The following is a 13,690-nucleotide window of genomic DNA, read 5'->3' as shown; positions in this document are numbered from 1 at the left end:
GGCAAACGTTTTCTCAAACTCATCAAATTTTGATTGATGATCAAATGTTTGATGAAATGAGAAAATGAAAGTGAAGAGTTGAGAAAATTTTAGTTTGGTGGAGAAAGTGCATGGGGCCTTAGTGGTGGGGGTGCTAATTCAAAGAAGAATTGTAGTAGCAAGCACGTCTTCCTTTTTCATAAAGTTAGCAAGAAACAAAAATGCCTTCAAATCTTATTAGCAATTACTAATAGAGAAAATTTCGCATAGTAGTTATATTTTAATAAATAATTATTGATTTTAGTGATATTTCTTGTTTAGTCATTTATAGTAGTATTATGATAAATTTATCGTATGTTAAAAGTCAATTATGCATGCAATATAAATATATTATAAATGTTAAAAAATATATTATGTTTGTTTGCTAAGAAATTAACACAGTGTGATAAATGTATTATTTATGAATAAAACTTGTAGTATATGTGTTTTATAAATTGTTCTATGTGATATGTATTAAAACTGTATTATAAATATATTATTATAAGTGTCCAATGAAAAGAAAATGTTATTACTATAGATGGTAAATATTTTCTTGATATATCACCTCTATGTAAGTTTCCCGACACCAAAATTATTAGAGGCCTTTAGTATCAACTGTTTTTTGGGGAAAATTACTCAAAAAATATATGTTCCCTATTTATTTAAGGAAAAACTACTTAATTACGCAAACATTTCTATCATATTAAGTAATTCTACATATAGTTTTTAAATAATTACATATTGTCTCACTAACTAATAATTTAAGTACTAGATTTTAAATTTAGATACACCTAATACATTTATTTTTACCACCAGATACACTATGAAATACAAAAGATATATTTCTTTGTTTCCTATTTGGTACTGACTTTCTTTTTGTTTTTGTTTATTTTCTCTATTTTGTTTTGGTCAATCGGGCCACTCTTGGACCCTATTTGGTACATATTTTATGTTTATAATAATATTGTGGACTTGGTCCACATTTAAACCCGAAAAAATAATAATACAAAGATTTAGGAAGATAGGCGAGAGGGAGAGGGAGAGGGAGAGGGAGAGAGTAGAACAAGATATGAGGGAGGCAAACGAGATGGGAGGGAGGCGCGACAGAGAAAGAGAGAGACATCTTCCTAGATACATTTTGAAATATAGATACATGTATAGGGAGAGAATTGCAAGCGATAGAGGGAGAAAAACGAGTGATATAGGAGAGAGGTGAGTAAGAGAGTCAGATACATGTGAATCCAGTTTGATACAATTTATCTAGACCAATTACATTTAAAAAAAAATAATTAAAGGCTCCAATAGACATTAATAAATAAAATTAAGATGATACAATTTATCTAGACCAATTACATTAATTTTGACCCGATATATTTAAGATACATGTATTTGGACGGACTAAATATATTTAAATCTGAGGATTGAATCTTGCATGAATAGTAAAATATTTTAAATTTATTTTTATTGTGGGAGGGGTGCATGGGGAGGGAATGATGGTGGAGTGGGGTGAGAAGCATTTTAAATTTATTTTCAAAAACTTAAAAAATTTCAATTTTCATTTTTCTTTTTTTTGGGTTGGGGAGTGGGGGTTAGGAGTGGTGGTGAGGGGAGGGGAAATAGTGATACTTTAATATTTAAATTTTACTGAATACTAATAATTTCCATGACCCATGATCTATGACCCGACAGCTAACCTACGACACATAGGTCCTTTCCGTAGAATCCTTGGTCCAAAATTTCTTTTAAGTTCCATCATCATTCTACGACCCATGGGCTAGGAACCGTATAGGACTTTATACGGTCTGTAGTTCCAACCTTAGGTTTGAGGTCACCAAAAACCTCTAGCACTCTGCTTGGATCATTATTATCCATTGTATTGTATTGTATCGTATCGTATCGTATCGATATCATACCTACAATGTTTGTTTTGATTGTTATTTAAAATGTATTGTTAAATTTTGTTGTTACGTAAAAATGAAAACTCCATTTTATGGAACAACCGATTTGGGGGTGTTCCCATTGTTACTTAATTTCTTTTTCCAATTATATCCTTACATAATATTTTACAATATTATTTTACCTTTTACCCTATATTATTTAATTCTAGTCAAACCTCCTACCCTAGAATAATTAAGGATTCTTTAATAAATTTATAAATTACAATACAATACGATACAATCAAACCAAATAATAAAAATGTTATTAAACAACAACAAACAATACAATCTAATCAAACATTGTATCTACCATACAATACAGTACAATAGAGTACAATACAATACAATACATTATAAATTAAAACAATGGGTAACAATGATCCAAACAGAGTGTAAGTCTGGATCTCCATCTATGGGCACTTCCTACGGCACCGGATCGTCCTGTCGATCCGTAGACCTTCATATAGGACTTGACGTTTTCAATTTTTTCAAGACCTATTCCACGACCACCATCGAAGGACTGTATGACCTTATATGGTATGTAGGCAGACTCATTCAAGCTAGAACCAACAACTTATCTGCAACATTCCTTTGAAACTCAACATACAAATTTCTAAGGTGTAACACCATAGGCCTGACCCTTCGCGAACGCGGACTTCCCTCTGTGATCGTGGCCAGAGGCCAGAGGCTTGACCCTTCGTGAACGGGGAAAAGATATGCAAACGCGAAGGCTAAACATTCCATCCTTCTGCAATCGCAGCCGGGGCCATGGGAACACAAAGGCTAAACTCTCATACCATTTGCAAATACGGACAAGGCTCCGCGAACATGGAGGAGGAAACCAACACCAGAACACAGCAACACCAAAACACAATATTCACTGAAAAGACCTTCGAGATTTATTCAAAATCTCGTGCACACAAACCAGATATGCTATATTCAACTAAATTTAACATTCAGGACTCATTGGAACAATGCAAATATGGATTAGAGGTTTCCTTGACACAATGCCTGTTAAAGTCACTATAAACTATTTTTCACTCAAACAGACCAAATTGTCCTTAGAACCTCCGAAAATTCACCTCGAATCTTACCTTAATCTAAAATCACCGTTTGAATCCAACGAAATCATTGAAAATTCAATTTGAGCATTCAAAATCTGAACATTGACCAATGTCAACTCTCGATCTAAATACACTTAAAGCTCAAATCCACATAAAGACTTCAAAACTGAAAACGATAACACTCTTAGACCAATTCTGCATTCTGGAGCTGATGAAACTAACAAAATTTCATTTCCAGACTCGCAGCTTTGGTTGTTGAAAAAAAGTCATTCTTAACAACTTAAAGTCTCCAAAATGTTAAAACTTCCAAAACCACAACTTTTTGATCGGATTTTAAAAGAACCAACCTCGTAAATGGACCAAACATGTTCGAGGCAACTATCTAAAGAGGTAAAACAATAATTTTCCAAAAATTTCAAAAAAGACCTTCTGGGTCATTACATGTAGTTACTTGGTTAGCAAATAATTAGATGTAATTGACAGAGGGTAATTACACTCTCCAATTCTCAGGGAGGGGCTATGAATTACTGGTAATTACATGATATAGTTACAAGTTGATTACTTTTAATTCTCTCTTTTTATTTCCATTTCTATTTTTTTAAAATTTGTTTTATTTATATAATTTTAAATTCTGGTAATTACATGGTATAGTTACGGAAAACTCATATGCTGATTAACAAAGCTATTATTATATGCAGGAAAGACACAATTGATTAAGAGCCCGTTTGGATTGACTTAAAAAAATAGCTTTTAAATCAAAACTAAAAAGTCAAACTAAAATGACTTTTAAGTCAAAAAATAAAAAGTAGGGGAAAACCTACTTTTGGTTTCTAACTTATTTTAAGTTATTTTTACCTTGCCAAACACTTTGTAACTTATTTTAAGTCTTTTTTTATATTTGTCAAACATTTGCAGAAGTCAAAAACTGACTTAAAAGTAGGTTTGATCAACTTTTAAGCCAATCCAAACGGGGTCTAAGTCAACTATTTTTGGTATTCAAACTTACTGGGCACAATTTTTTGTGCTTCCTAAAAAGATCCTAAAACTAGTTGAAATTGTTTGTAGAACATTCGTTTGGATAGGTAATACAGCTCAATCTAAGAAAGATTGGTATCGTGGGAGAAATTATGCAGACCTGAGACAGTAGGTGGGCAAAATATTACCAACATGACTTTTGGGAACCTTGCAGCTATCTTGCAGCAGTTATGGTCTATTACAGAAGAAAAATAATGTGTCTGCATTAAATGGTTTCATATTTACTATATGAAGGGTGTTAGTGTTAATTTTTTCCCTATTCTCAAGTTTGCAACTTGGGTCATTAGAAAAAAATATTGATTGGCAGAAAGTATATATGTTATGGAAGTTCAGCATCTCCAGGGTGATTTGGAAATTAGATTAAATTTGATGGTGTCAAATGGGAGAATCTCAATCAGGAAAATGTACCTTTGTTTGATACCAAAATTTCAAAAGATGCCTTGGAAGAACATTCTTATGCACCCTACTATTTATCTTAGGCACAAGTTATTTTTATGGTTAGCAGCATGGAAAAGATCGATTAACAATGTAACAATGGAGAGGTTACAAAAATTTGATATATATCCAAGTCCCTTTGTAATGTGTTTTCTGTCATGCTCCTTTTGAGCACATGTTTTTTTTTGGTTGTCATGTTACAAGGAGTTTGTGGGGTATATTGCTTACTTGTCTTGGAATATACAGACAGATTGGTACCTAACTGGAATGCAGAACTCTCCTACGAACAGTGGCGGACCTATGTAGTCACTTATGGGTGCTTAAGCACCCACTACCTTTTGTGTCAACATTCTTATTTATGTACAAAATTTAGAAATGTATTGAAATATATTAACTGAGCACCCATTATATGTAGCATTTTTCGAGCTAAAAATAGTTGAGCACCCATGATACAAAATTTCTGGATCCGCCACTGCCTATGAACTGGAATTCAGATATAGCATCACGTGATTTTGGCATGCTGGTGGCAGTTATCTGGAGGGAAATGAATCAACTCAGATTTCAAGCTAATAATTTATGTCGAGAAAAAGCCTGCTATATCATATTTAAAGGTATAGAACTGGTCAAATGGAGGCTTCTTCTGCAAAACTTCATTGGAGTGCCATGATACGTAGGATCAAACTTCTATTCTGATCTCTTTAAAATTTATTATGCTTTAAGTTGCAATAACATCTTATTTCTTTATTGTATAGTAAGAATAGTATCTTGTCTAACTAGTCTTAGCTTGCAGGTTAATTAGTATAGAATGAGAAATAGGTGCTCACCATCTATTTGGTTTTGTATTTCCAATTTTTTGGTCTGAAAGGAATGGAAGTTGCATTACCAAAAAAATGAAAAACTCTTTCAAGAGTTGCATTAATCAATGGTCATTGTTATTTTCTTCTATATTCATGTTCTCTAGTAATTTGATTGATTATAGTTATTATTTTCTACTAGTTGAGTAACTAAATTTGTGACTAGGGGCATGGAACTTAGAATAGGGATGATAATAATGAAGACTTTACAATAAATATCTTTTCTTGAAGGGATCGAATCATTGTGTATTAAGTTCCTCTTTCGTACTAATTAATATTTTCTTTGAATGGTTGACAACATTCGAAAGAACTTGTATGTATTCTGACTTGCTAGACCATAGATGTACAGATTAGGAAAAAGGATCATTAGCCAAGATTTTGGTGTTACCAACCACCATCTAATAACTTGAGCTCGAGGAAGGATAGTTTACTTGAGACTTTTTATGAATGACCAAATTAATTTGACATCCCAAGTGTTGAAAAAGGACTTATGGTGATATTCTCTTAATTGGGTCGAGAGACTTAAGGGGGACTTCTAGATTCATTAGCTTAGAACAATCAACGCACCTAGATGAATTGACAGTAAAGTACATGTTTGAGTTTCGATATCTAAGAACTATATATAATCTTAGTTCACATTTATTATTTATAAAAATCCAAGTTGTTGCTTTGAATGTCAACATCAAATTATAAAAAAAAAACTCTACAATGCTCTTTTTGGGATTCGACCTCAACCTAATTAGGTTACTGTATTTTGCATCGATCACTTTAATCTGTAAAAGGGTATAATTTGGGCGACATCAATAGTTCAACACATTGGTGCAGGGGCGGACCCACATGGTACTTTTCGGGTGCTTGAGCACCCATTAATTTCATATCGAACTATATATATTTATGTTGAAATTAAGAAAAAACGTATAAAAGTTAAAGGTGAGCACCCACTAAACAAATGGTTTGGTTGGTCTGATGGTTACAAGTGGGTGCTCAAGGTTGTTTCTCGGTTGTCAGCCACTGATCGATTCCCCTCAGGGACGTTACTTTTGGTTTAAAATCCAACTCCTCTTTCTCTTAATTTATTTTGCTGAATTGTTTATTTTATTTATTTTTCTCCCTAATGCTGATTGTTTTTTTTCCTTTCACAAACTGTCATTTGCTAATTTTCCTAAACAAAATTTTATAGAAAAAACTGTCATCTTCCTTTTTTTTTGTAAATCCAAAATATAATTTTTATTGGTTTTTATTCGCTATCATATTTAAATATGATTGTCTTTCTTATGAATTTTTTTTAAATTTGTACACTTATATTTTGTGATTGGTAGCTAATGGAGCACCCACAACATTAAAATTCTGAATCCGTCACTGCATTGGTGTACGTTCGAACAGAAGAATGAAGCAACATGAATGTTGAAAATATATATAGTTGAAATTTTGTATCTAAAATTTATTTACCACATGGCTTTAATAGCCACATAAACAAAGTAGTAGACGTCCTACAACTAATAATTTTACTAAATCAAAGCATTAGATCACTTGTATAACTAAACAACTATAATATTCTAGTAAATGAAAGTATTAGGCTCCTCCAACTAATCAACTAATTGTTTCAGTACATAAGTAGCAACAACATCCACAACATTCAACAGGGAGCATTGGTGAAGCAGAAGATTGAGCTATACAAACAATATGTGATATGACAGGAAAATGTAGTTCACATAAACATTAAGTTGAAAGTTTGAGATTCAGTAATATTTTACAATCACACCATGAGTTATTTATTTCATCAAGGTTTTAAGTTCCAAGGGACTTGACAAAAGCATAAACAAGGAGAAAGAAGAAAGATCGAGACCTTTTGTTCGTTTTATTAACCATTTCAAACCTTGTACGAACATCATGTAAAGTGCAATGAGCGTTACCAACCTAAGGCATGGCCTTTTCCGATCCCAGGTTCATGGTAGCCAATATTCTCAACAGCACCAACGGTCTTGAACAATTGCCTCTTGTTTATCTCTTCTACAAGAGAACGATGCAGCAATTGACTACGTATATCAACAAGTGACCGTACCTTAGTCAATTTTGGGCGTTGATTATTCATTAGCGTTGTGTTCTGGTTCTTGGACAACATGCTTGTTTCAGGACAAAACCTTGTACTACATTTGCTTGTCTGCTGTGTACAGTACTGAGATTCTACTTTCTTGGAACCCATACAATCAGCATCATTTTCATCAAAGTTTACGTTGTTGAAGGATTCGTACGAGTTCATTGAGCATTGGGAACTTGAATCATCATACAATTTCAATTCATCTGCAATTAGTATGTATAAATAAGACTATGGAACATTGAGTAATGTGCAATAAAATTAAGATAATGCATTTTCTTTGACCTATGGAAGTCATTTTTCAGTATTTGCAAAGGCCAAGGGAGAGACTGCATTCCTTTCCTTCGGTAGCTCTTTTGGTTTCCCAAGGATCACATTTCCTTAAAAAAAGAGGAAATTATTTTCTGAACTAATTACTCTAACTTAACTTCTTAACTTCATTTACTCAATATTGTTAATCTTTAACACTCTCTCCATTTCAATTAGTTTGTATGGTTTTGACTTGACAGTTAAGAAAGTAAAGACATTTGAATCTTGTTGTCTTGAACTAAAGAAATATAGAATGTACTAAAATATCATTTACTGTTGTCATTTCAAACATGTTATCTAGAAAGTTAGAATTAAAGAGTAAGACAAAAAAGAGAGTTTTTTTAAAAACAAAATAAAAGGGAAAGTAAAACAAACAAATTAAACCAGAGGGAGTACTGAAAATCTCATTAACACACCACTCTCTAATTTACTAATACTAGTACTTCATATTAATTTTGAATTTATAGTTTTCACTTTTGAATCACCACTGGAAACAATTATTAAGAAATTATTTTCATGACAAATTTTAATGACTTCTACTACTAGAAAAGAAGGTTTTTTCCACCTGGGAATTTTGTATTATAGAACATAATTTTTTCATTGATTTTCCATCGAACTAACTGAAAAAATGCATGGTGGAAAACAGATTTTTACTGAAATAGTGGGAAAATAGTGATTTTTTTAGTAGTGTTCCATTGTAGTTGTTGATCATGTGTAAAACTTAAACAGGGAATTAACAATAAAGTGCACAAACCTTGAAGCCAATCATGGTCTAATTTCCCTTGATGGAATGTGGACTTATATGAAGGAAGGAGACCAGGTAGAGAAAGTTGGGAAGAAGAGCGGGAGGAATTGTAATAGAAAGGATGGGGAGTGTTTTCATCATCATCATCATTATCATCGTCTTCTACGTAGTTGAAACTATGTTGTTGTTCATAATTCTTAAGAGAGCGCGACTTCTTCCATTCTGGAATCAGATCAGAAATCTCAGTGTCAATCATATCAGCAATTTGAAGAGGATCCCAATCTGTTATGTCCAACTCCTTCACCATTTCCGCAGCCACTTCCACTGCTGTGTCATTAGAAATGTCGAAAGGGAAGAATATGTTCCTCGCTTGCCCTAAACGTAGACAAGTTCGATCAGTAACATTTTCCTAGACAAGTCTTAACTATGTACTTGTGAAGAATAAAAGGTGAGGCAATACCATTCTTTTGAAATATTTGTACTTTGAGAAATATGGTATCATCTTCAGGATTCATTGTTCCTGTGATTGTCATGTTTGTGCCATCTAGTACTGTATCATCAGGCTGAGAAGGTATAATTTCATTCTGTTTTCCGTTTGGCGTAAGCTTTTCACATGACAAATTTATGACCGGAGGTAAATCTTCATGTTCATCAACAGCAAGGAATGGATCCCTCAATAGTTCAGAAGCAGATGGCCTTTCAGAAACAGGACTCAAGCATCTTCCAACAAATCTTTGGGCTTCTGCATCATTTATCTTGTAAAATGCTTTAGGTAGCTTTCCCTGTTGATAAAAAATATGTTTTCATTATCAGTGTAATTTAATTTGTTACCGAAGATTACTTTACCAAGTAAAGGATTTTGTTGCAACGATATAATATGAGTATTTATCACCAGCACTCTATATAAATGTCACAAAACATTTTAGCGACTCTGGATGCAATGACAGTAACTCAATTACTGCTAAACGTTTTTGAGGCAATAAATATTACTGTTAAAAAGAAAATCTATTGTCAATATCTGTCTATTTTGTTGTAGTGAACTATTATATATAGAGTTATCTACAACTATATATACTTTAAAGTACTCTGCTCGTGTAAATATTTGATATGAAAACAAAATGTGGAAACCACATTGATGATCTTACTGAGGTGACTTTCTTGTATATTTGAGCTGGATTTGAACATTCACTATATGGATACTCAGAAGTGAGAATTTCTAACACACACATGCCAAAAGAGTATACGTCAACGAGTTCATCATAATCCTCTTCGTATAGTTCTGGTGCCATAAACTCAGGAGTACCTAATATATATAAGCAGTAATAACAAACAGAATCAGTACAGTTTTGGCCTATAGAAAAATAGTAAAGTCAGGTAATCAATCACCTATGACACTATGAGCATGGTGTGATCCACAAAGTATGGTTGCTAATCCTAGATCACCAATTTTGACTTGGCCAAGATGTCCATTCACAAAGATGTTGTCACACTTGAGATCTCGATGTATAACTGGAGGATCATGACAGTGCAAATACGCTAGACCCTTAAGGATTTGACATCCCCAATTCTTAATCGCGTGTATGTTTACTCGCCTGTATTTGTGTCTATACCTACATCAAGTAAACACGCACGCGATGTTATGATATAATTGCCAGTGTATATAACTTAAAACTTTTTCAAGATGTGGAACAAAGATATTACTCTCTAAGGGTGCCAGAGGTAAACATTTCAGTAATGAAGTTGAAGGTTCTGCCTTCAACATTGATCCAAGATGCATGGAATTTCATGATGGATTCATGATCAAGTTCTTTAAGGAGATGGACTTCTGAGTAGAGCCTTTGTAATTCTTCAGGTGACCTAAACATGTCATTGAGTTTCACTTGGTTCCATGCTACTTCCATTCCTAGTAACTCATCAAATGCTCTGTATACTATCTTTGTTGCTCCTTTCCCAAGGATCTCTTTGAACTGCAAAAATAAAGACATCAATCATAATTAAACACTTCTCTCTCCGTCCCAATTCAAATGTCTTATGTGTTTTTTTTCCCTATATTTAGTAAGTTTTTTAATTTCAATATTTTAAAACTACAAGATTTAAAGAACTATACATATATTTAATTTAGGACTACAAAATTTAAAAGTTTTTATTTATTTCTTACACTCTATGTGTAGTCGAACTAAAACACTTCGAATGAAACATAAAAAAAAGTACAATATATGATGAATATCAAGCATATATGAATTTGTATTGTTCGTGTGGCCACTCCATTTAACTTGTCATATTACAATAGTATAATTAAAAATTAATTTCTCTAGAACCAAATGTATATCCACCAAAAGTCAATTTTCTAGCCTAAGATTTGTTAATTTGTATAGGCTAATTTCTTTCTGTAGATTGTTTTATGGATCTATTTTTTGTAGACTATACTAGAGACAAGGTATTCATGTCCTCCTCATGTTATTTCCCTTGTGCTTAATATAATATAATAGGGGTCAAGCAAAACCCTCTATACCTTAGGTGTACAATCTAATTGTGATAACTTAATATAAAAAGGAAGGAAATAAAATCCAAAAGTCAATGGGCCAAAATCCCTATACCACACAAGTTAGGCTGGGTTTGTCACCTACCAAAACAAAATAAAAGATGGAATATTTTATCACTGGAAGAACCACTCTAGAGGTGCCCTTGTGTACAATTAACAAATAATTATATATATTTTCTAGAAGTCAACATGCTTCTTAATTAATTAATAATAATGAGGTCGGCCATTTTGGATGTTTTCAACTAACATTTGCCGCCCTATAGCATGCTATTTCTGAGGATAATCAAAATGCCATTTCTAAATAGTGATGTAGGACTAGGTTGAGGCACATTCCAATTATTTCAATAGGTACCTATTTAATTTTTACCAGCATAAGCAATAATGCCCACTGAAATTCAGAAAAAAAACACCAATAATTAATATTTTAATATCTTTATCTAATTAATTACCAGTCCTCATTGGAATATTATAGAGTACAAATTCTGTGTGATCACAAAGCATCTAGTTTTCTTTAGATTTTATTTTCTTACAAGTACGGATTTGTTATCTCTTTGGGATTGGAATGATAAGATCTAGCCCCTTTGCTTGTATTTATCCCTATTGAGAATTTTATCTAGTTTTCTTTAGCTTTTATTTTCTTCATGCTTGTTAATTAGTACAAACTTGTTACCTCATTAGGATTGGTATGATAAGATCTAGCCCCTTAGCTTATACTTATCCTTATTGAGAATTTTTTTATTTCTAATAAAAATCGATTAGACACTCTGTCTAGTGGTAAAAATTTGCTCCAAGAAAAAGTATGACAAAAGAGATATGAATTTCTAAACGCAAAAACATCCATTTAAAAAGTTTAAACTCGAGAAAATTAAATGAAAAAGAAGAGAAGTGGAGTATTCATTGGTCTATAGCGTAATTCTCAAAGAGATCAATGATTTAAATTTGATTTATCAAATTGATGATAAAGTGCAAAACAACAATATATATGAAGTAAAAAAGATATGAAAAACTTACACGTCCATAGCGTTTAGATGAATCCATTTCCACATACTCCAACTCCAAATTTGTTCCATTAAAATCAAGCATTTCATTCATCCCAACTTTATGCTTGTCCAACCAAAACCCCTTATACATACAGAAGAAGCAAACAAGTACTCCAACAAAATAAAATCTTCTTCTTTTACTTTTGAAGAATAAATATATCTAGCAAGCAACTACTTATATATATGATTATCACTAAACTTTATTAGAACAAAAACACAAAACTATAATAGTTTCTCTTGATGTAAAAGATAATAGATAAGCTAATGCTATTCAATCCGAGGCTTTCCTTCATGATTTTCATAAGAGAAAACACCAAATAATAACCAAAAGAGCCTTGAGTAATCAATCCTTAGCATAATCCAAGACATGGCTACAACTTCACGTGAAAACTCGTAATCCCCACAAATCATTAGGAATAAATCTAACACAAAAAGCACTATAAGAGGTGAGGATGCAATCAACAAATCAAAGGGAATATAACTAAATTAAAGTAGACAACAACTTTTCAATAGGAATTTAAAAAAGTGGGGTACTTTTGACAACAAATATAATTGATGGGATTCTAAACTTGAAAAATCTATCGCCATGTTTTGGAAGTGACATTTCTTTTTTGAGTGGTGGATGATAATCACATAAATGAGATTTTGAACCAGAGAGCGATGTGATCGAATATGGAATAACTAATAAAAAGAATAGAATTTGAGAGAAAAGAGATGGAGAAAACTTTAATTTTGTGTTTGTGTGTGAAATAGTAAGGTTGAATTAGAGGGATTTTGTAGAAGAAGACTTTTGGGATTAACAAAAGGGTGGGGTGTTTATGGTGAAATATGGCTTTTTTGAGATGACTTTATTACTGTAACACTGTTGACCTTTTCTCTATATGCCATTGTGTGACGTTTTTTTTTTCCTTTTATTTCCAATTTGGGTTATGTCCTTTTTTGTTATTATTTCTAGTAAGTTTTATTTGGAAATAATTCTAGGTCAAATATAGAAGTTAGTACTTAGAAACGATTGGCCATGCTTTTTTTAATTATTACTTATTAATGGGGTCTCCGAGTTTGTCATTGTTGTAAAACTAAAGCAAAATAAGACAAGAAATATAGAAGATGAAAGCAATAGAAATAAGGAGACAAGAGATGAGAGCTTTTCTTATTATTTCAAGTCTTCAAGTGTATCCAATAGGAACCTTTATGCCTCTATTTATAGTGTAACATAGAGACATACAAAAGGTTAGTCATAAACATGACATTAAACATGACTATAAAGAAGGAGGTTATGTGTCACGACCCGAGCCTACACCCAGGACGTGACCGGCACTCAAGAACCATTGCTGGTCCCCAAGTGAACCCTCATCCTGGCTGACTTCAAGCGGAAGACTAACTCAAGCATACAAAGCTTAAAAACTAAATAAATATTCATGAAATTTAAATAGAAAGCTTTAACTCAAAATAAAACTCTGAATAAAATAAATTATTCAACTAGCCATAAAAATAGGCAACTTAAGTCTTTAAAACATTTGATAAAAGAAATAATACAGACTTCTCAACTATACTGACTATCTATGAAGCCTCTAATTGATAAAGATGGAAGTCGGGACAAGACCCACGACATCCTG

The 13,690-nt window shown here is 32.5% G+C and overlaps 1 protein-coding gene across 1 annotated transcript; it reads right to left on the bottom strand.

The window, feature by feature from the left end:
• Window positions 1-7,050: 7,050 nt before the first annotated feature.
• Window positions 7,051-12,892, bottom strand: LOC125871299 (probable serine/threonine-protein kinase WNK5). The gene is made up of 7 exons (XM_049551891.1): window positions 12,046-12,892; window positions 10,194-10,459; window positions 9,879-10,102; window positions 9,638-9,795; window positions 8,953-9,274; window positions 8,502-8,867; window positions 7,051-7,644 (listed from the first exon to the last, which is right to left on the bottom strand). The coding sequence occupies exons 1-7, from the start codon at window positions 12,163-12,165 to the stop codon at window positions 7,253-7,255; spliced, it is 1,848 nt and encodes a 615-aa protein (XP_049407848.1). The 5' UTR covers window positions 12,166-12,892; the 3' UTR covers window positions 7,051-7,252.
• Between the last annotated feature and the right edge of the window lie 798 nt (window positions 12,893-13,690).

This window comes from Solanum stenotomum, chromosome 7 (genome assembly GCF_019186545.1).
Source record: "Solanum stenotomum isolate F172 chromosome 7, ASM1918654v1, whole genome shotgun sequence".
Classification (NCBI taxonomy): domain Eukaryota; kingdom Viridiplantae; phylum Streptophyta; class Magnoliopsida; order Solanales; family Solanaceae; genus Solanum; species Solanum stenotomum.
This window is presented reverse-complemented; position numbering and strand designations above follow the sequence as displayed.